This window comes from Peromyscus californicus, unplaced genomic scaffold, assembly GCF_007827085.1.
Source record: "Peromyscus californicus insignis strain IS unplaced genomic scaffold, ASM782708v3 Scaffold_17__1_contigs__length_78620276, whole genome shotgun sequence".
NCBI classification, from domain to species: domain Eukaryota; kingdom Metazoa; phylum Chordata; class Mammalia; order Rodentia; family Cricetidae; genus Peromyscus; species Peromyscus californicus.
This window is the reverse complement of record NW_026294469.1, coordinates 51,618,715-51,642,801: the sequence shown is the minus strand read 5'-3', so window position 1 is coordinate 51,642,801 and position 24,087 is coordinate 51,618,715. Positions and strand designations below refer to the sequence as shown.

The window sequence follows — 24,087 nt, the reverse complement described above, 5'->3', positions numbered from 1 at the left end:
GACCACAGCATGTGGGTGATGCTCACATGCGGAGAGATTGCTAAATAGAAAGGCTTGTACACTGTGCTCCCACAACCATGGGGAGAAAGTGCTGCACACATTGCTGAGCCCCTACATCACCTGCTCTGCTTTCAGATTCTCTTCACCATCACGTTTTGGCTGCTCCTGAGACAGCACCTTACAGAGCAAAAGGCCCTTCAGGAAAAGGAAGCACTTTTGTCGGAAGTCAAAATTGGAAGTCAAGAACTTGAAGAAAGGGGTAAGTGGGGGACTGGAATGATGGTAGTTGAGAGCACTAGCTGCTCTTCTAAGGTCACAGGTTCGATTCCCAGCACCATGTGGTGGCTCACAAACATCTGTAACTCTAGTTCCAGGGGATCTGATGCCTCTTCTGGCCTCTGCAAACAGAAAGAAACTTCTAGAGCACACATGTGAGCCCATAGGGAACTTTAAAAACTGTGTTGTTTGACTTTCAAAAAGGTGATTCCCAGTGGAAGACAACACTAAATATCAGAGAAAATTTCTCTGAAGACATACTTCTGGTGAGAATTGCAACCAAAGAATTAACTCAAATTTTTTGAATTTAAATTCTTGGCTTTTTGAAATAAGAAAGAAAAGAAGAAGGAGGGAATAGGAAAAGGGGGGAAGGAGAGAGGGAGTAATGGAGGGGTAGTGATTTGTTAACATGTCTTTAGCTTTAGTCTTTCTGTACAGATAAATGAGAACTTGCTCTCTAATTCCCTAGGCAGATGAATAAGTATGTTTATTGTTTATAAAATGGATTAGTTCAGTGGTTAAGAGCACATTATGCTTCTGGAGAGGACATGAGTTTAATTCCAACACCCACATTAGGCAGTGCTTAACTGTCTGTCACTCCAGCTCTAGGGGATCTACTGCCCTTTTCTGGCCTCTACCAGCATCTGCATTCATGCACACATACCCTCCTCTATCACATTCACAAATAATTAAAAACAAATTAAATCTTTAAAAAAGAAGAAGAAGAAGAAGTTAAGTAGCACCATATGAAAAGGGAAGAACCAGTACATGAAACACCTGGCTGGCAACCCTAATGCAGTAAACCACGAGCAACCCAGCATGGAGCAGCTAATACTGGTTTTTTTTACTTCTTATGAAGCCCAATCTTTGATTCTTGTTTCAGCAGCAGCACTCTCTAAGATTTAAACTTGCCTGTCTGAACTTGAACGTCTATTCAGCACAATTATTAAATATTCAAGTTTAGTAAAGAATGGTTAATTACGCATAAACATCTAACCTCCATTTCAGTTTTACTCCCCTCTCTCTGGTAATCCATTGGTTTCTTGAGTAAACTTAGGTAGCTTTGGAAAGACAATGCAGGCAACTTTTGATACAATTTCCTGGATACTGACCTACTTTAAGTCAAGATGAGATTTTTCTTTCATTCCAAGCTGTTAAATCATTTTAGATTAATCTTAATAATAACTACAGTTTAAACCTAATTTAAACTAAATTGTATTTGGCCTTAACTATTATGCTTTTAGTTAGTTGAGTCTTTGGGTTCAGACAACTAGCATCAGTCACAGTCTTACCCTGCTTATGTTGTCTAGAGCCACGAAACAACTAGAAAGAGAAGTGACAAAGTCATGATGTGACTTTGACTGTTGTTACACATGTATCTTTCTACTGTCTGACCTCCAATACTGAAAATGTAAAAAGACCTACAGAGGGATCAGCATAAGATATTCTCTTAGATACTCCATTTCAGGAAAGTCATGAAAACTGTCAATTGGTTGTCAGTGGTGCCTTATATTTTAGAACCATCTAGAGTCATTTAACAACTCAGGAAACACGTGCTTCCGCGTCCACATGCATCATAGCCAAAGCATGGCTGTAGCCAGGACTAACGGCATGATCTTCTGTTTAGAAGACGAGGAGCTCCACGATATACAGGTGGAAGGAGAGCCCACAGAGAAGGCAGAAGAGGAGGAGATAAAGGAAGAAAGGCATGAGCTAAAGAAGGGAGAGGAAGAGGAAGTGGAAGAAGATGACGACCAGGACATCATGAAGGTGCTGGGCAATCTGGTGGTGGCCCTGTTCATTAAGTACTGGATCTACGTCTGCGGGGGCATGTTCTTTTTCGTCAGCTTCGAGGGGAAAATCGTCATGTACAAAATCATCTACATGGTGCTGTTCCTGTTCTGTGTGGCCTTGTACCAGGTAGGTAACACACATGTGCCCAAGGTTTTGGTTCTCACACCTGACCTGAGAGAAGAGATGAGTTCTCTCCATAAAGATGACCATTTTCTAGAAATTGATTGATGGCACTCAGAATCCTAAAGTCAAGAATGACTTAGAATCAATGTATTCTCTCTCTCTCTTTTTTAAAATTTCTATTTGTTCAGTGTTCATAACCTTTGTCCCACAGCAATAGATTTAAAATAATCTTTTAGGTACTTAAGTATATCAATTGTTTATTCTATAACAGATAGTTCAAACCCTTGAATAATAGTTATAAACTTTATTGTAAAGAACTAGCATAGAAATAACACACCAATATTTTTAAAAAACAAACCCAAAGTCTATACATCTCAGTGAACTTCCATGCAGTTAAAACAACCATTCTGAAGCTATGGCTCCATATTAGATGTTTACACATCCACTATCAAGTATTATCTTTTATACTTAAAAGTGAAAAACCCATGACAGAGTTAAAACAAGAACTATATTAGGCATTTTTATTTTAAAATTTGAGATTCTTTAAAACTTAGAAATAAAATTCATGTTTTACAAAAAGTCTTGATTTGAAAAATAATCTTTGTATTTAGATCATTTTTAACATTTAATAATTTAAGAGCAATGCTGGATAATCTTAAGTAGTTAAGGATTCTCCAGCTTGCTCATATTGTAGGCTTTGGGATCAGGAAACTGTTGGTGCATGTGTGAGTGTGTGTGTGTGTGTGTGTGTGTGTGTGTGTGTGTGTGTGTGTGTGTGTGTGTATGTGAGAGAGAGAGAGAGAGAAACAGAGACAGAGAGAGAGAGAGAGAGAGAGAGAGAGAGAGAGAGAGAGAGAGAGAGAGAGAAACAGAGACAGAGACAGAGACAGCAAAAGCTTTAGTAGCCTGAAATAATCATATTGGAATGAGTTGGCCTTTTCACAAACTTAGTTTTGACTGATATTAGAAGGGAGTCCAATGATACAGACTAGAATAACAGTACAATATTCTTTGAGGCATCCAACAGAATACCTAAAGCAATCACAGTAGTTCTTTATATGTGAAAATGAGAGTTTGAAAATGTTCTCAGCAGAAATTGATGAACTCTTGAATTCCTCTAAGGTATGAGAGATGTCCTCTAATGAATATTTCACACTTTTGTTTATTAAATATAATATTGAATGTGCAATGGGTGTAGTTTTCTGTAAATGCAAAACCCACGATGGCCACCATCCCTTGATCTCCTAGAGATGAGATGTGTTGAGAGGTTTCTGGATACTATCTGGGAACTCTGCAAAACATGTGCTCATGGAGGAGAAGCTGGAAGTATTGAGGTCTAGCAACTTATGCAAAGATGCAGTTAGCCATGGCCAGTTCAACTGGAATTCTAACATCTGTCGGCACAACTAAACTGCAAAAAAGAACCTTCAAAAACCTAAAATTAAAATCAATGTCATGTCAAAGATTCTCACACACACACACACACACACACACACACACACACACACACACATTCAGTGCCTTGCTTAATTAAGCCAGCTACCTAACCTAGATGAGCCTTTTTTTTTTCTTTTTCCCAACCATCTTTCCATTTTCTCTTTGTTTCCTTTGCTTTTCGATGTCTGATTTGCAGGTGCACTATGAATGGTGGAGAAAAATTCTGAAATACTTCTGGATGTCAGTGGTCATTTATACCATGCTGGTGCTCATCTTTATATACACTTACCAGTTTGAAAACTTCCCAGGCCTGTGGCAGAACATGACTGGCTTAAAGAAAGAAAAGTAAGTGATTTGTGCCTGGGATGGGATGGTAGGGGGAAAAACATGTTGACGCTCTTAATGCATATTGTTCCTGAAAACTCAGTGAACAATTTTAGTAAAACATGATGCTGTGAATGTCTATAAGGTCTTCAAAGGCAAGGTAGAGAGCTCCATTCTTCTATGTTCTCTCTGTCAAATTATGAGCTTGAAATGTGCTAACGATTCCATGATGGCTGGCTAGCAAAAGATTTTTCAGCCCCATTTTAATGAAAAATGATTTCTGGTGTCCATCCCATGTAAAACACAGCTGCCTAGTATAATGCCATGCCTTCTGCCTCTCAGATCAGTGCAGTTTTCCAGCCCGTGGGAGGCTCATGGATTCACTTGCCTCTTCTGTAGGCTTAGACTCTGTGGAGTAGTTGGTGTCACAGGGAAAGACATTCCTGCTGTGCTGCTGATCAAGAGTGATGTAGTTGCACACTGCTGCATGCAGCAGAGTTCTCTCTTTGATTTTCTCTTACAAGTCTCCGTAGTTAGTTTAGAAATCCAGCTATATCTGGGTCTTGGTCTGAAATGCAGAGGTGTCAAGGAGAAAGAATAAAAGAAAAGGTTTATGTATGATTAGACAAATAGACCCACAGGGATTCATTGTAGAATTCATTGAATACTTGTCCTGTGCTGGGAATACAACAGGAAACAAGAAAGAGAGTTGAAGTCCGGGAAGCCAAAAAACAATCTACCTTGATGCATGTAAGCCATTAACACTTACGTTAATCTGTGAAGGAAACACTGGGCTGCTAGAGGGCCACAGGGAGCAGGAAATGGAGTGGTGCTCTCAGGATTCTTTGTAGAGGTGTCTTTTCAATTCTACCTGAGGCACAGAAACAAAACTTTTCTTAGAAAAATGGGATTGTGAATGTAGGATGTGGGAGGAGAGCATCCTAGGCAGAAAGAACAACAGATGCAAAGACCCTGCGGCAAGATGGAGCTGGCCATGGGTAGAGGAGGGATGGGCGGAAGTTCACCTTCTGAGAGCAAGGGAGAAGCAGCAAGAGAGGTGGAGGGGGGCGGCAACAAAGGCCCAGGCCAGGGTGCAGCAAGCAGTTTGTATTTTATTCGTGTTGGAATTTTCTTCCAATCTTGGAAGATCCCTTGAGTAGCTAAGGAAATGTGATTTGTGGGGGACAGAAACAAAGTTATAACACATGCACTTAGCAACTGCCCTGTGAGAAAGGCGGGATCTTCCTCAGACCACATAGAAGGAAGGGGCAGATAATGGTTGTGTGTGCGTTGGGTGGGGGGAATTGTCAGAGGCACTCAGGGGGTGCAATAAACATGTAGGAGTAGTATAGGAATCAGGGATGCTTCCTGATGTCTAAGCTTTGCACAAGGCAGACGTCTGCACCATTTAGTGGTTCAGGAGAGGCCAGAGTGGAGAACGGCTTTGCCAAAGAAAAGAGGAAAGCCAAGGCCACTGCTGCGTCTGACGTCATGCTGAGCAGCTGCTTTCCAGTAGCAGTGTGGGTCTGGTTGCACAGGAAATCGTGGTGCTGTGAGTAAGCTTTTTCGTTTCGGCAACCAAAAGGTAAGTAAGTTCATGGAGAATGATGAGAACAATCAAGAAGAGTGCAAGAAAAGGGACCCCAAACTGAATCTAATGGGGTTTCAGTTGCTATGGACAGTACAAAAAAGGAGGCGGGGCCAAAGAGAAAACCAGAGATGTGTGATGCATTGACCCCAAAACTATTAGGACTAATGCTCAAATGAAGTAAGGATAGAGATGTAGCTGCTGAATTCAGCTACAATGAGTTGTTACTGACTGCTGTGAAGACAGGCTAGCTGGATTGGTACGAATAGTAGGGAAAAAGTTATACATTACAAAAGCAAATAGAATGGCTGTTGTGGCTTGTGAGAGAGAGGCTGGTTAGTAGTGCCTCAGAAAGTTCCCTGCTTTTCTTCTGTCTTCTTTGACAGGCTTGAGGATCTCGGCCTGAAGCAGTTTACTGTGGCGGAACTGTTCACACGCATATTCATCCCCACCTCCTTTCTGCTGGTGTGCATCCTACACCTCCACTACTTCCATGACCGCTTCCTGGAACTCACAGACCTCAAGTCCATCCCCAGCAAAGAAGACAACACCATCTACAGGTGAGCAAATGAAAGAAGCCTCGGCTCTCCTGTTCCTGGAATGTCCGCCCTGGTACCCTACTTCAGTTGGGAAGCCAAATCCAGCACTCTTAACTTAGACTTTCAACCTTGAATTTCTCACTGGGGTGTGTGTGTGGGTGTGTGTGTGTGTGTGTGTGTGTGGTGTGTGTGTGTGTGCCCCAGGCAGGTGTGTGTGTGTGTGTGTGTGTGTGTGTGTGTGTGTGTGTGTGTGTGTGTGTGTCTCCCAGGCAGCAGAGCCACAAGATGCTCTATGAGATGATCCCCATGCAAACTTGTCCCCATGGAGACAGGGTGGACAACCCAAACTCTCCTATGTTACTGCTGCTTCCTTCAATGATAATCACTGCTTGGAAATGAGTAGTTGTTAGAACTGAAGGGATTCCACAGACAACTTGATGGAGGGAAAATGACCCTGAGTGATACTTGTCAATTGATAGAAAATATCTTAACTTGACCATTTTTGACATGGTATATCACAACAGCTAAAACTATTTACTATTGAATTCCGACAAGATGCATGCTTAATTTAAGTATACTCAGCAAATTTTTAAAAATCATATTTAAATAATTTGGAAACATATTTTAAGCTTGGCATGGGTGACACGTGGTAATCCCATTACTAGGGAGGCTGGCAAAGGAGGATGTGTAACTACAAGTTCAAGGTCAACCTAGACTACAAAGTGAATTAAAACCAAAACAAACAAAAACGGGTTGGGGGAATAGAGAAATCTTTCATTTGTGAGATTTAATTTTTGATCATTGCTAAGGATGACTTAATTTTTTTTTTGTTGTTCCTAAAGCTCTCTCTTCCCTTCAATGAGTATTTTCTTCTCTTTAAAATTTCTTCCTGTTAATAGAAGCTTTCTGTCACTGTTACCTTCATTGCTGTGAGTCTGGGTTTTCTGATATATAATCAAAGAGGATAAAGGATATAATTTGTGTAGAAGAGGAAATATTTTTAGGACCATAGTTTTACAGAAGGCAAAAGGTTCAACAAAGATTTTCCCAGACTAATCATCTGGCTTGTTTTCTGTCAACTTGACACAAGCTAGAGTCATCAGAGAGGAGGGAGCCTCCATGGAGAGAATGCCTCCGTAAGATCAGACTACAGGCAAGCCTGGAGGGCATTTTCTTAATTAGTAATTGATGGGAGGGGCCCAGGCCATTGTGTGTGGGACCATCCCTGGGTTGCTGGTCCTGGGTTCTATAAGAAAGCAGGCTGAGCCAACCATGGGGAGCCAATTAAGTAGCACCCCATCCCGCCATGGCCGCTGCATCAGCTCATGCATCCTAGTTCCTGCCCTGCTTGAGTTCCTGCCCACACTGATTTTAATGATGAACTCTTACATGGAACTGTGAGTGAAATAAACCTTTTTCTCCCCAAGTTGCTTGTGGTTATAGTGATTCATCCCAGCAATAGTCACCCTAACTAAGACACCATCTGAATAAGATTGAAACTGAGTATGTATGTGAAACCTGAGTTTAACTCACAGTTCCCTTGAAGTATAAGTGAACTGCCTTGCCTATTAGGCAGATTCTGGGAAGGGTTACTGCCCGGGACGAGTGTGTGCTGTCTCCTTTCTACAGCTATAGCAATAAAACACTTGTCAGTTCAGTTAGAGATGGCAGACTAAATGATTCAACCCCTTCTCCATCACTGCTCCCTTTATTCCTGTGTGTGACTCAGCCCTGAGCATTCCTGGACTTTTGACTTTTCCAAGAAAACCTAAGAGCATGAGAAAAAAGGAGGTGTTGAAAAGTTACATGGGATTTCACTTTCAGGTCTGAAAAAAAAATCAGTTCTAGATCCTTAGGGAAATTAAATAACTTTGGTGTTAGGGGGTTTTCTGTAAGAGTGTTCTATAAAAGTGACAAAATTTGAATTTGAATATTTGCTATGTATATCATCTTTTTAAAATTCTCTCTGACTGTATTTATTTTTCTTACTGATAATGTTCACCTCCCAGTAGGGTTTTGTCCTGAGTTCTAATCAATGGCTGCATTAAAATCCAAATGATGAGGAAAAATGAATATGCTCAGAGTTGGGATTGACTTCCCTGCTGTCTTTCTCTTACCTCTTTGCTTTGGAGAGCCTTATGAAAACTGATTTCAGATGGGGAATAATGGACTCATTGTCCTGATTAAATTGATTTCAGCACTCTGGTTTCTATTGATATCCCACTGACCTTTCCCTGTCTTGTACAACTCTGGGGTGTATGTGTTTGCAATGCAGACATGCAGTGTAGGCCAACATCATTTGTATATGAAGTACAATTTACTGTATTTATCCTTACAGAAAGTATAGTTAGAATTATGAAAATAATTTATATTCATACATAAGAAAAACATACAATTTCTCAATAGGCAATCTCAGAAATGTCATTTTACTTAACTGATAATACATAACAGAACAATAATGCATGTTACATAATAACAATTTTCTAAGAGCCATTTTAATTACTTGGATACCATTACAAATTATCTATGGTTCATGTTAGAAAATAACATTTTAACTTAAGGTTTAAAGACGATAAAAAATATATTGACTTAAAACTTCTTTAGAGCTGAAGAAGGAGCAGAAGTTACTCCTTTAGATTCTATTTTTTCTTTGATGATGTGTATCAAAAGCATCACTGCTTTGTTAATAAAGTACACGAGATGGGAGGGAGGAGGCGGAAGGGGCATGTGATCCTTGAGCATTTTTCCTGTGTGTGTCTGACTTCATGTTGCTCCTGAGTCTTGCTGCCTGGACTCTTCTTCGAGGCACGGAATCTCTGAGTGATGATACACCTGCCTCAGCTCAAGGGACGGTCTACTCCACTGCCTCCGCCTAACTGTCTTCTCTTTCTCTCCCTCCTGTTTCCCACTGCATCCTTGCGTTTCCTTCTCCTCGGGCAGCCATGCCAAAGTCAATGGTCGCGTGTATCTAATAATAAATAGGTGGGTATGCTGATGTTTTCTCTCTTCTTTTTGTTAAAAAAGATGTCCCTTCATATGTTAAACCTTTTACTGCTTTGTAAATGAAAAGTGGAGTCCTCAGATCGTGGACTGTGGCCTCAGGTATGCTCACGGATGCACTTTGCAAACCAAGCCATTTTGGTGGTGATACCAAATGGTGCTGCGGAGTGGCCGTGGAGGTGGTCCAGGGTCTTCAGCTGGTGCTCAGTATTTGGTTTTTGTCCCGACTTACACATCCCGTTGACTTTGTTCTTCGGTAGAATTTGTTCAAGGCCTGTCAGAGGGTTTGACCCCTCAGTGATCATAAAATTGAGAGCTCAGCTCAAGAACTGCCTCCTCCACACACTTCCATCAATGCCAACATGCTGCTGACACTTGTCTGCCCTCCCTCCAGATTCCTGCAGCATTTTCTCAGGCTTTCCTTCCAGAACCCTGCTTGTCTTATCTCCCTTGCTAGAGGCATAAGATCCTCGGGTCTGGATGCCCTGTGCCATACACAGGAGATACCCCATCATTGAACCCTCAGCCCTACTCATTAGTTGAGATTTGGTAGGTACTTCCTGAATGGAAAAAAAGTGGCCACAGTATGTGTTTTTAAAAAAAATCGATTTCCAAATACAATTCTACTAGAAAGATCAAAATACTAAAGAAGGGTCATTTACAACTCTAGATGTTACAGTGTGTCCCCACACCACAGGAAATACAAATAAAGTAACTAGACATGGTCCTCCCTTATGGTAGGTGTCACCTGAGGAAATAAAAGTAAGCATTGAACAAGAGCTGTCTGGCCTCTGCTGGAAGCCAGTGTGAGAGAAAAATCTCAGCTCAGGTATGTAGCTGCTGGGTAGAGAAGAAGGCTATACTCTAGTTGGGAATCTTCCCTAGCTACTTAAATCCCCTGTGTCCCAACAAAAGACAACTCTCTGCTTGCTCTTTTTCATAAAGCATCTATCACTTGTTTAATTAGGAGATATATATAGATATATATATAAAGAGAGAGAGAGAGAGAGAGAGAGAGAGAGAGAGAGAGAGAGAGAGAGAGAGAGAGAGATTCAGACTCACCCCAAATAATTAAAATCCCCAAATATTCCACCTTTACACTACTGTCTTTCGGTGAAATCTCTCACTTGTGGAGAAAGCCAGAAGAAGGTCTGGCTTACCCACTGAGGAAACATTAATCAAACACACTTGACTCTCATCCCAAAACATGTGCTTCCTGCTGTCTTTAAAGTGTGTCCAAACTTTAATAGAACCACCTGCTCAATTAGAATGGCAAAATGAGCCCTTTATCACATGGGTTTCAAGTCCAATGCTGTTTTATAAGGAGAAAAATGTGATGAAGAAAGTGAGTTTGTAAATTTGAAAAAAAAAAAAGAGATATACCTGCATATAGAATACCAGGTAGATATTACCTTACCCAAAATGTGTGGTAAACGAAGGTAGCATGCACTGGGCCACTTGGAAAAGATGTGGAATGATGTCTGGAAAATTGCCAAACATAAAGTTGAATATTTTCTCAGGGATGAGTTCATTCTTTCCATGCTGTAGAAGCAGAGATATGTGCAACCTCTCTGGATTCTATTCAGAGAAATCAGTACCATACATGTAAGATGTAACACCATACATGTAGATGTGATGCTAAATTCACAGATGAGCTGTTTCTATGTGAATACAATCTTCTTGAAGTTGTATTAGTTCTGTAAAAATACTTCCGATGTCACTAATGTTGTGAACACTGCAGATCTGCACTGCGCGGCCTTCCCTGACTTCAGGCACACCACACCTGTGAAAGGGGTGAGTGCAGTGTGTAGTTCACACACCCCCAGTTAGGATAGTTCCAATTCATAGACTTTAGAACAAGGGATTCTACAACGGCCAGTTTTCCATCTTTCCTTCTTGGAAACTAGCTTACGATGCAGCTTCTCAAAGCCAAGTCCCGGGACTAAATTGAACCTCCTTGGCTTTCACGTCACATAATTTGTGTCATTGAAGAAGGTGTCCCTGGTACACAGAGTGCCCTTACTAACGTTCACTGAGTTGTAGTGTGAAAATGCCCACAGCAGAGGAGATGACTGGTGTAGGACCCTGAGTCCTCAAAGGAAAGAGTTGGATGAATAAACAAAGAATTGAAAGTCATCTACCTCATTCGGGTGTGAAGGGTAAAAACATTTTTATTCCAAAATTAATAGTAAGAAACCAATATCTCAGGGTGTTAATCTCACAACCCCCCTCATACACACACACACACACACACACACACACACACACACACACACACACACAGATGGATGAATGGACACAGGGACACAAAGACAACTGAAGAAAAAAAGAAAGAAAGAAAACATAAAGAGGTGAAAATGAACTTTTTGTGGAGACAGATGTGTGAAATGGTTTGATGTCAGAAATTGGAAGGAAGACTCTCCCAAGTCATCCCACATCTCTCTGGTGTCCCAGATAAAAGCTTGTCCTCTGGACATTAAAGACTTTATGAGGTCAGTAAAGAAGGACAAGCATTATGAGCTCTGCAGCCTGAAACTTCAGGGTATGTCTCCCTGGAGTGGGCTTTTCCAGCTGAAAGTGACACTGGCTTTTCTGGAGACTGATCCAGCTGCTGTGTGTAGCTGAGGTCAGTTCCTTCAGCCCTGAGCCCTGTGTTCACATGATTAAGAGCTGCGCACAGAACAGTGAGCAAGCCTGAAGAACAGATTCTCGAGAGAAACACTGGGCATTTTCCTTGAGAAAGATTTTCTTTTTCTTTTTTGGTTTTTTCGAGACAGGATTTCTCTGTGTTGTTTGGTGCCTCTTCTGGATCTCATTCTGTAGACCAGGCAGGCCTTGAACTCACAGAGATCTGCCTGGCTCTGCCTCCCGAGTGCTGAGATTAAAGGCGTGCACCACCACCACCCAGCAAGAAAGATTTTCTTAAATGTACAAACTGGCAGGTGGCAGAATCATCCCCCATGTTTAGCAACTTTTCCACAGCCCTTTGCTGAGTGGATCCCTGCAAGAGCACATGCTGAACTCTGATTTTTCCCTAGGATGAACTTATAATGCAGGCGACCACACCCAAGCTGAAAATCTCTCCGTAGAAGATTTTTTTTGCCTTAAATTTTTCCTGTGTAACTACTCTTGATATGAACCATTCACAGAAACCGCCTAATATTCCAAATATCCTATAAAGAGGGCCCAATTGTTTCCATCCCACAGTTTAACAGATTGAAGCTAAGGAAGCAGGCCCAGTACTTTGCCAAGCCATGTAGATAGAATCTCTTCCCAATGGGAATTCTGCTCCAGGCTTTCTGTCTCCTGAACCCCAGGCTTTTGGCATTCTCCTTGATTATATTCTCAAAAAATGGTATGATAAAGATGAAAATGAGAGAGCTGGAAAGATTACACAGTGTTTTTAAAACAACGTGCTCCAAACAATTGTGCATTTAAAATATTTTCATTATGTGTGTCTCATGTGCACACGTTTTCCTGAATGTATAATGAAAGAAAACAGCCAATGAAATTCTCAGAGGGTTAAAAAGCTCTGGTACGTGTCTCTTCTCTTTTCCTTTTTTGTTACCCATCCTAAGACGTCAAGTTGCATTGCTCCAGAGGCTACCTGGATGTGCCTCTGTCCTTCCTCATGAATTAAATCAGAGCTCAGTAAACATGACTTGTGGAGCCCAGAGATCTAGTACTCTCAACTTTGTCTGGCCCAGAGTGCTTATAAAGAAGTGTCTGGAAGTCAGTGTAGAACTACTTCCTAGAGTTTCATTCCAGCATCTTCTTCTACTTCATCCATTTACCTAGTGTCCCCAGTGTGTCCTAGCTGTGCAAGCAGTTGTGGGGACATCTTCACTGAAGACATTTTGTTATGTGGTCCTAATAGTGACTCTAGCATCAACCTCATGACTAGGAGTTTCATTCCACAAAGAGCAGGGATTATTAGAAAGATGTCTTGTCAGTTCAAAGTCTATGCTGTCTTTAAAATGTAATCCAAGATCACAATTCCATAGGATAAACGACCAAAGTCTCTGTCCTAACACAGGTACCCTCCTACTAAATAGCGCAGGCCTGCAGCAGTTCAGAGCGGCTACCTGTAACTGTGACACCAGACTACTGCGGCACCCAAAGGCATCTCACACAGCCCTAACAAATTGGTCGACAGATGTTCTCAAATGATGTGAATGCACAGTGTTGCTGTGGGAAGAAAAAAAAGTGATTGTTGCAGTTTTAAAACTAAACTTCCCATAAATTGAGAAGATAAGTTAACTAGTTTAAGGCAAGGGTAGGATGTCAACATAACCCTATCCCAAGCTAAATTCCTACTCATCCCCAACCACACTCCCATCCCAGCCACACCCCCATCCATCCATAGCCACTCCCCCATTCCCAGCCACACCCCCCACCCATCCCCAGCCACTCCCCCATCCCCAGCCACTACCCCATCCCCAGCTACTCCCCCATCCCTAGCCACTACCCCATTCACAGCCACTCCCCCATCCCAGCCACACCCCCATCCATCCACAGCCACGCCCCTATCTCCACCCTACACTCCCATCACAGCCACTGTCCCACCCCCAGCCACACCCTCATCCATCCCCAGCTACTCCCCCATCCCCAGCCACTACCCCATCCCCAGCTACTCCCCCATCCCTAGCCACTACCCCATCCACAGCCACTCCCCCATCCCAGCCACACCCCCATCCATCCACAGCCACGCCCCTATCTCCAGCCACACCCCTATCCATCCAGCCACACTCCCATCACAGCCACTGCCCCACCCCCAGCCACACTCCTAGGCTGAACTCTTCTAACTCTTTCTGCGGTAAATTAGCAGTTTGCTCCTGCCATGTTGTAGTCTACCTGCTTGACCCCTATGAAAGAGAATGTCTTTTTATGATACTATCTAAAAGCCCAAGGACAATGTGGACTCAAGACAGCATCATCGCCTTCACACCATAGGTGTGTTTTCAAGTACGTTGTCAATGAAGATAGCTTAGAATTTATCCAGGCAAATTACTTATTTGATAGAAGATTAACCACATTGCAGGAAAGCTAAATAATTTTTTGAGGTTCGACAATCCTGTTATAACCAGGTTGAAATGTATGAAATAATTCCTACAAATGGGAAAGATGATTAGCATTTCCAGAATACATGTTTGTAAAATGCACTGTATGTATTATCTACAATGTTTTGTTTTGTTTTTTTATAACATTCACCTGAATAGAAATAAAGAGCTTTCCGTTTTTTGAGACAATTAGGAAGTTAGGCACATGGTCCATTCCCACAGTCCTAAGTGAGGGAGGATTGTTTGGCCTGGGAGTTTTGAGGGCAGCCTGAGCAACATAACATTCTGTCTCAAAAATACAGTTGTGGGACAGAGCCCTCACGGGTGCTGTCTGCTGTGAAGTAAACTGTGGGACCCAGAGGCTGTCAGGGCAGTAAATCCCCACCCCCACCCCTGCATTCTGGCTCTGGCTCTGGCTCCTACAGGGTCTCCTGCAGCTTTCCGCCCACAGTTCACATCAATGGTCCACAGACGGGATGTGATGCAAATGTCATAACCACTCCCCAAAGTGTGTGGCTCTCCTTGCACATGCTTTAGCAGCTGGTAGCATGAAATTAGCCAATGCCAAGGCTGACTAAGCGCATACGTTATTTAATAACTTGAAAAGACTTCGGTAACCTGTGAATGACATGATTCCTGCAAGATGGTCCGAAACCTTACCAAATGAGCATGATGCAGTTTGACCGGGGAGCCTATCTATCCTCTCCCCTACAAACCAGCCATCCCGTCCACTCAGATCAGTTGCTGAGCCTAGACTCCCAGTGAAAGCGCACTACTGGTGCCATTCTGGAATGCACTTGGCATTAGGTCGTCACTGCACCTGGCATACCCCGATGTGATAGTGGATGATATATAGCATGATATGTGATCTCTGACATCCTTATAACTCCTCTGTTCTCATCTCCTTTTTTTCCTTTCTACTTCAATTACTTTGAGCAGCATCAAGAAAAAATTACCAATCCACCAGAATGAGTAAGTCCCCCTGTGAAGCCATGAAATGCTTGCTCTACATGATGCCATTTCATGCTTCTACACCCTAAACTCTGACCATTTTCTCCTCCAGGAGAAAATGTCAAGTTTAGGTGTCGATAGCTCTCATTCCCGACCAATCACTAGAACCTGAATAAGAAAATCTAGCAAAGCTGAGTGGACAGTTTGTTTTTAGAAAGAACTTCAAACAAACAAACAAACCTACAAAATGTGGCGAGAAGCCAACGCCCACGGCGCACGGTCTTTGTACACGTGCCAATTTGTCTTGGTTTGGCCTCCATTACTTACCCCTTGACTGCACCCTCCTGGCACACTTTCCTCTTCTCACTCAGCTGCTCTCTGCCCACAGATTGGCCCACCCTGAAGGAAGCCTCCCAGACCTAGCCATTATGAATATGACCACCAGCCTGGATAAGCCTGAGGTGCAGAAGTTGGTGGAGCCTGGGGAGGAGAGGCCAGAAGAATGTGCCAAGAAGGCAGAGAAGGGTGAGCCGGGAAAAGACAGTGATGAGTCTGAGGAAGAGGAAGATGAGGAAGAGGAATCGGAGGAGGAAGAAACCTCAGGTAACCAGCCCCTCTCATCAGCTGCCCTAACAGCACAAATGATGGAATGACTTGCTCCAAAGGACCTGTCTGTGATTCTGTCTAATAGAAGTTGAAGGATAGTTTTGGTTGCTATAGTGATAATATTTATATTCCAGTTACTGCAATAATTTCCTTTTTGTCTAACTGAAAGGGAAGAGAGCAGATAGTTGGCTAACAACCCATGATGACAGGCAGACAGTCCATGAGGAGACCCAGAGGGGTGTGTGCTGGTCTCTGATGCTTGTGGGAACCTCTCACAGGACCTGTCCTACTATAGACCCCTGCACAGAACCACTGACAATTCCTGATGTCAGCTTCAGTCAGACTCATTCTTGGGAAAGGCATTCTGAGGCTCATGAAGGAGAGTGGTAATTATGAATACATTGCTAGTTCTGGTCCAACATTTAGGAGTGTGAGAACTAGAGGTGGTGTGCAATTACATAGTTGTCTTTTTAGGCTAGTGCCCTGCAGTGTTTTGGACAGCACTGACTTAAGGGCTCCATCTTTAGTCAGTAGATTTCTTTTCCCCAGCTTTCTTCTTAGAACTGTAATAAACAGGAATGAGTGGGGTAGAATGGCCATGGTTATTGAAAAACATTATCTGACAGAGGATGCAAAAGGCAGAGTTTGGTCCCTGTCATAATGCTCAGAAAGGGGGAGAGCTCAGCCTCTGGAGCAGATGGGAGATGCTGTACATGTCTTAGCTGGGTCTCTACTGTACAAAAACATAAAATCAAAATGCCATAAGGAGGAAAATTACTCTTAAAGACATGCCCCGAGTCCTTGTTACCTTCTCGAAGTCTTCTCAGAAGACCCAAGGCAAGGACCAGATGCCTTTTCCATATCTGGATTGCAGTTGCCCCCCACTGTGGGGCAGGGGACAATTCTGCCAGAGAAGTAGTTAAGGCTAGGATTGCATTATGCTACTTTAATGAGGACTTTGGACTTGACTAAAAGGGTCCTATCAAAATCCCTCCACACCCTTACTGTTAAGTTGTACATGCCTCTGATTTGTTTATTTCTGTCGACTGCCTGAGTCATAAGCATTTTTCAATGTTACTAAAGCCTTACTGAATGTTCAGAGTCAAGGACAGTCACATTACAGCTACCTCTGATGGGTTGACACAATCCAGAACTGAAATGTGAAAAGACAAAACTGTCCTGTGTGGTTTCAGTGGGGTTGACCAGTACAGGGCTAGATTGGTGTGAGCCCCTAAGATAGAAAATATGCAATGATTTATTTGATTAAGAGGATGATTAGAAGGACTGGGGAAATGGCTCAGATGTTTAGAGCACTGACTACTCTTCCAGAGGTCCTGAGTTCAATTCCCAGCAACCACAAGGTAGCTCACAACCATCTATAATGAGAATCAGTGCCCTCTTCTGGCATGCAGGCATACATGCAGGCAGAACTCTGTATACATAATAAATACATAAATCTTAAAAAAAAAAGAGGATTATTGGAATGAAGTTGACCACACTTTATGAAACCATACTGATTCTGAGAACAAACTGTCTCCACCCACAGCTGACCTAATAGGCATGCTTATTAAAGGAGATTGAAGAGCCTTAACCATTTATTTATCACTGTGCTTGATGAAAAAGATGTTATTTATAGAGAGCTCAGGTCATTTAACACAGTCTTAAAAGTAAATCAAGACAAATCTTTGTACTGATTTAATTATAAGGCTATTATAGTAACATGGTACCTTGTATTCAACTTACATGCATAATCAGTAGCATGGCATGGGGAGGTGGGTACTTCCTCTCCAGGTTCATAGCACTCATCCACTAACCATTGGGCAGCTTCTCATTCCATCCTGAAAGTTACAAGATACACACTGGTTAATAACACAAACGGTGGTCATGCTCCAGGCTGTATTTACTGCCTTGCAGATCTAAGGAACAAGTGGCTCCTGGTGATTGACCGCCTCACTGTGCTCTTCCTAAAATTCCTGGAGTATTTTCATAAGTTGCAGGTGTTTATGTGGTGGATCTTGGAGCTGCACATCATCAAAATCGTCTCATCGTACATTATCTGGGTTACTGTGAAAGAGGCAAGTGTTCTTTTGCTATACTACCAGACTGAACAGAGTGTGGAAGGTCCTCATTTCCTCTGTCCAAGCCTCCGTGGCATTCATGTTATAATGCCCCTGGCAGTCAGGGTTCAAGACATATATGAGTGTATAGGCTTTGTTATACCGAGCACCCAAGCTTAGTGGAGTGAGCAGAGAAGGGAAAGATAAAGGGGGAGAAAGCCCTGTGGCTTAGTTTCTAGTTAGCTTAGCCATATAGCAAAGGCTGCTTTCTCAAGTGTGTGCCATGAGCTGGTTTTCTGCACCACGTGGGACTGTATCTCCCAAAGTTCTTTTTGAGGAAAGGAGTAAAATTCCAGTTTCTGTTGCCAAGAAGTAGACCTGGGTTCCAAAACACAATGAAGCCTTTACTAGAGTTCATTTCACTTGCTAGCTCTATAAGGTATGAAATCAACAGTACACTTGATTTATACTTCTGTCTTACTTCTTGGGAAAGAAAAGGATCATCATTCTGTCAACAGTTCCTTCATGTTCGCTGTGGAGAAACAACCTTTCCTTCAATTTATTCATCAAATAGTTTTTGAATACTTCTACACATGACATCATCCAAGGATAAGTCATTTTTCTCAGACCTCTAACTTCCCTGGATGGCTTTTCTCAGATGGTTACAATTCAGAATCTTTACCCTCAAACCTAGGTCAAAATCCTACTGCCTAAAACTTTTTTAAAGAGTTCAACCACGACACTCCAAGCCAAGCTGCTTGGCACGTAAGACCAACGGAGGATGGGCTTTGTTGAGAGGATATTATGGTATCAAATTCTTGCCCCCTGTCCCTGGATAATCAGAATCTTGTTACACACAGGGATGAGCAGCATTTCCCTGGAAATTTTGATTCATGTGGCTTGTTTGCAGACCAAATATTTTATTTTTTGTTATTATTGATTTTTATATATTTTTCTTAATTAGCATACAAAAAGCAAATTTCCTTATGGATTTTCATACATATTTTGACTGTTCTCCCAAACCCCATTTCTCCTCATATCTCCCTGGCCTCCATTCCCACTATACCATTCTCTTCCAGTATTATCCCTTCTATGTTCATGTTGTATATGCTCTAGTCCCTCCCCAACCCCTCCTTAAAGCTCCTTTTTTCCTATCTCATTGGTCTCCTTCTGGTTTGCTGCCCTCTTACCACACTCACTGGCACGTACACACATGTGTAACATGGATTCATTTTGGAGAAGCACTCCGTTAGACTCTTGTGGTCAGGGGGATGGTGAGTTCACGGCCTCCTTAGACCATGATACTGCAGGGGAACAGGAGTTTGGAGTGAGGTGCATGGTACTTGCGCCAACTTGGTGTTGGATGAAGTAGCTCAACATGATGAACCTGTTTCCCTATTTGTGAGATTATAACAATAAAAATATCTTCCCTGGAAAGACTCCTCACCCCTGTCCTCCTTCACCAGGCACTGGTGACCATGTCCTGTGATTCACATCTTGCCCTCTCTCCTGGCTCTTCCCTTTCTCTATCTCTTCCCTGTGTCCCCTTTTGGCTCTAGGCCCTGTACACAACCTATTCTGCCTATTCTCCACCTGGAGGGTAAATGTATATGCTCCTGAAGCCCAGTGACTGCCCAGCTATATCCACAAATGATGAGCATTGATCTGTTTGCAACCCACTACTTTCATTGATGGGTAGTACATAACCTCACTCCTTGTGTGCCCCAAAAAACTCCTGCCAGTGAGCCCTACAACTCAACCCATTGCCCACATCATCACTCCCTTTAGATAACTAAGAGATACGCAGCTTTTCACTCAGCTTTTCTCCATCCAAACCATCCTCCGTGTTGCAACTTGACATTCTTCGCAGAGTGTGAATGGGATCACATCAGACCTCTCTACCTAAAATGTTTTCATGGATATCTCTTATTCTTATACTCACATGGAGTAAGAACCTCACGATGTGGCCCAGACCACTTTAGGAGTGCCATCCCTGAGCCGTCTGGGAGATTCAGGGTTCAAAACACATATGCGTCTTATTAGATAGCTTGCTTCTCCGGGAATGCAGCCGGTGTTTCCCTCATCTATAAGGCCTCGGGCCTGCAATCCCCCTGCTCACCTCATGCCTGTTTAGATACTTCTGTTCTCAGCTCAGATAGCTGGCAGCAGAGCCATCTTTCTCCCCACGAGTTAGGCTAAGCCAAGAGCCCCCTTCCCAGCATGGCTCACCCAGGCAGCGTGCTTGTTGTATGGCTTTGTCTGGGACATTTATGCACTTAGTGTTTTCTACATGCTCCCCGAGGCAAGGAGTCCTCAGGACATTTGTTACCTTGAACCTGGTTAGGAATTAAGACTTACTATCTTTGCCTGTCACTTAGATAATGAAAAGTTCTGTGCAAAATACGTGTACTGCTTTTATACCAAGAGCCTTATAAATTATAAGAAAAGAAATATGAGGCTTACTTTATAGTAAATACCTTTAATACAATTTGCTTTGTAACATTCAAATTGACCCTACCTTTGGCTAAGGGAGAAGAGTCAATTCATGGATAAAAGCATTTTGATAAAACACCACATTCAGTTTGTGTCCAAGCACTTTCTGGGTTACTGAATGCTCCTGTGAACAGCATCTCTTTCTTCCTTAGTTAATTCAGGGCAGCATCTCTTTCTACCTTACCATTGCAGCACCACATTCTCAGAGACAGCCTTTGCCTTCAGTAGTGATAATCAGATAAGGAGAAGAGTAGCAAGCAACACACGGCATACATGCTGTTCATAACTGTTCACGTTTTCTCATTTTTCATTTTTTAAAGCCAGAGCTTGGTGCCTGGTGCATATTCAGTGTTATAGTGAGCACATGCTGTAATTTTCATCCGCAAGCATTAGAAGTATTAGTAGCCCTGAGATCAAAATTAATATGTTTCATGGCTGAATAAGACAATGGTGCTTCTGTATTCTTCAAGAAACTGTGAGCTGTGGAGACTGGCTAGACCTGAGGACATCTGTCTGCTTGATAGGTACATGTGCAGCCCAGAGCTGACAGTCAGGATGAACTCATCGGCCTTGCCCTTAACTCAGCACATTCTTGGTATTTCAAATCTCTACAGTGATACTTCACCCACTCAGACCTCCCAAAATAACCGTGTCATGTCTCACACTTTCTCCACTTAACCTACCATGGTCAAACTAGTTGGCCATCAAGTCAAGCTAATTTTTCTTCCTACTCCAATCCAGTACAGGTATTTTTTAACTGATCTCAGAACCACATGCTTCCATGCAACCATGGAATCCCTAACTCTATACCTCCACAGCTACTGTAGGTCTGGGCTCTGGCCTCTAGCCTAGCCCTTATATTTCAACCTCCTTACTTCTGTGGTACTTATCTCAATATATTGCAGATCTTCCCTTCAAACCCTCTGACATAAGACTTATTTCCAGCAGAGTGAGTTCGTGTGCCATTTCATGGTTCAAAAGGGACAAGTCAAAGCTTGATTTGCAGCTTACTCCATCCTCGATTTGCTGTGTCTCCATCCTCATCTCTGACTAATCCTAAAATTTCCTGTTGTCCAATGGCCTAGCCTCACCATGCTCCCTCATGCCTTCATCCTTTGCTTCTGTATCCTTGACCTTGAGTGTGCTTTGCGTCTTCACAGCCTGTGTTAGATTTTTGTCAATCCCCTCTTTGGACTGAGGACCTTTCAGGATGCTTTTGTAGGAGCCCAGACACATCTATAACTTAGCTGCTGTCATATTATATTGATGCTCCCTGATTGTATGTCTGTCTGCCTTATGAGATAGAGAATCTTCAGGACCACAGCACCTCTGTATCCTTGGAATGCCCAGCACCTAGGACAGTGCCTCATACATAAGGACTCAGCCAACTTTTGCTGAACTGGAATCACATTGTCCTGTCTTGTGAGTGTCGTACCATGCCATGTATCTTTGTCCCCATTTCTGATTTTGTGTTTTCAGGTGTCTCTGTTCAACTATGTATTTTTGATTTCTTGGGCATTTGCTCTGCCATATGCCAAACTCCGCCGCGTGGCTTCTAGTGTCTGCACTGTCTGGACATGTGTGATCATCGTCTGCAAAATGTTGTACCAGCTGCAAACCATTAAGCCTGAGAACTTTTCTGTCAACTGCTCCTTGGTGAGCCTCAAAGTCGGGGGTCCTTCCTCACTGACCTTAAGAGGATCAGGGGAGATATTTGGGGGAGTCTCCATACCAAGAGCATTCTGTTCAGCTTAAGTCAACCTCACCCACATTAGATCTGTTCTGGCCCCTTGATGGACCTAAAACTGCTCTTAACGTGAGACTCCTCCCCACTTGAAATGGGTCCTCACCTCCCTGCCCCACAGAGCTCCCTTTGATCAAAGCTGAAGGGGAGCACTCCGAACACCATCAATCTCACAAGCCGTTGTCACCCCACTTTCTCTTCCTTTTAGCCCAATGAAAACCAAACCAACATACCCCTGAATGAGTTGAACAAGTCTCTTCTCTACAGTGCCCCTGTTGATCCCACCGAGTGGGTCGGCCTGAGGAAGTCCTCCCCTTTGCTCGTCTACCTGAGGGTAAGGCTTTGTTGTGCCTCACCTGGGCCTCTGCACAGCTATAGTTTGTAATCCTCCCCCGTGAGATGCTTACTAGCCCCTCCAATGGTAACTTGGTCTTCTTAGGTGACATCTGAAATGACTATATATTAAAATCAGTATTATATTGCTGTATGTGCTGAAGAGATACCAACTGAGCAGCCTGACCTCAGTTTACTGCAATACACCAATAACTTCACTAGCTCCTTATGTAACTGTTGAAGTGTAAAGTTGGTAGACGCATCAAAACTGAAGCGAGTCCAAAGGACATTGTTAAATGTTTGAAAAAGGAAAATTTGCAACACTGCTCACAGTGTTATCTTTTCTGAACACAAAGGAAAACACTAAATAAAAATCTATCAGATTGTCAATAGTGACTATTTCTGAGAAGAAGGCATAACAACATTATTAAGAAATATTTGTTATTAATTTCTATTTCTTGAATGTTTAATAAAGAATACATATTTACACTGTAAAGTAATATAGCATATTTTGATTGAAAATAACCATAGAGACTTAATGAAAACAAAACCATTTAGATTCTTGTACATTCTTATACGTTTTACTTTGGTGAATAACTCAAGCAACCTTAATCATTGTCCTAATTGCTGGCAAGACACTTAAAGATGAAATCTTTACACTCAGCTCCTGAGAGTTTTAAATGTACTAAACACACCTTTCTGTAATTTCTAGGTCTTCTATAATAGTTACTGTCCAAGTGGCTGTCAAAAAAAAATCAAAAACAAAAACAAATGATATTTGGAAAGTCTGAGAGATGGCCTCTGCCACCTGTCTCCATATGTCAACTCTTTGGTCCTGACTATTGTTAGGATTAGGACTTTTCCATCATGAGCTTGCTTCTCAGGTGTTAAGTTCACTATCTAACTGGTGTACTGTCTCCCAGCTCAGTGACTTTCCCAGATGTCCTTGTGCTACTTTGCATTTAAGGGTTGCAAACAAGATCAGATAGGCCTCTAGGCTCTGGGTGCTGTCCCCTTGGCATGTGGCATGTACTTACCAAGCAAGTAGAAAAAGCAACCGCAGTCTTATACCCAGGTAGGCTGGATCCTGTTGCCACAGCAGTTAGCCCCATCTCCACAACGAAGGTTGGTCCTCAGTAAATGAGACAGCTAAATAGACTCAATACTACATTGAGTACAGGTGAGATCTAATATAACATTGCTTTTTAGACATCCAGAATTAAATACAGTGATTTACTATAGTTGCTTAGAAGTACCAAATCAGAAGGCCCTTAGAATACATAGATGTGCTTTCTTGCTTTCTGTTTGTAGAATAACCTCCTGATGTTGGCAATTTTGGCCTTTGAAGTCACCATTTATCGCCATCAGGAGTACTATCGAGGCCGAAACAACCTGACCGCTCCAGTGTCCAAGACTATCTTTCATGACATCACAAGGTTGCATCTAGATGATGGACTTATCAATTGTGCCAAATATTTTATAAACTACTTCTTCTACAAGTTTGGCCTAGAGGTGAGTTTTCTTATTCGTGTGTTTGATTTCTTCTCATGAAAATTTAAATATTTTTGGGGGGGCTGGTTGGTCACTGAAGGTTCGTTGTATGTCCCCATTCACAATTCTCAAAGCCACTGAAGCTGACTGGTCAGCTTAGCTTAAGTTGGAGTTTTCAAAGGCAGTGCACATGGTCCCTAGGTCTCCTGAGCCATCTAAACACATCTGTACTATCATCTCAATTTCTTATTAAGAATAGAATAGAGTTTTG

At 42.5% G+C, this 24,087-nt stretch overlaps 1 protein-coding gene across 10 annotated transcripts in view; it reads left to right on the top strand.

The window, feature by feature from the left end:
• Piezo2 (piezo type mechanosensitive ion channel component 2) overlaps window positions 1–24,087 on the top strand; it is a 372,574-nt gene that overhangs the window by 278,238 nt on the left and 70,249 nt on the right. For 7 of the 10 annotated variants that reach the window (XM_052742300.1, XM_052742302.1, XM_052742299.1 and 4 more), the window contains 10 exons: window positions 136–259; window positions 1,904–2,196; window positions 3,827–3,975; window positions 5,929–6,102; window positions 9,022–9,063; window positions 15,481–15,695; window positions 17,613–17,773; window positions 21,728–21,904; window positions 22,201–22,326; window positions 23,637–23,837. In XM_052742300.1, coding sequence (XP_052598260.1) covers window positions 136–259; window positions 1,904–2,196; window positions 3,827–3,975; window positions 5,929–6,102; window positions 9,022–9,063; window positions 15,481–15,695; window positions 17,613–17,773; window positions 21,728–21,904; window positions 22,201–22,326; window positions 23,637–23,837 — 1,662 coding nt within the window. The remainder of the gene's footprint in view (window positions 1–135; window positions 260–1,903; window positions 2,197–3,826; window positions 3,976–5,928; window positions 6,103–9,021; window positions 9,064–15,480; window positions 15,696–17,612; window positions 17,774–21,727; window positions 21,905–22,200; window positions 22,327–23,636; window positions 23,838–24,087) is intronic. The other 3 variants (XM_052742303.1, XM_052742301.1, XM_052742304.1) reach the window with 2 other exon arrangements.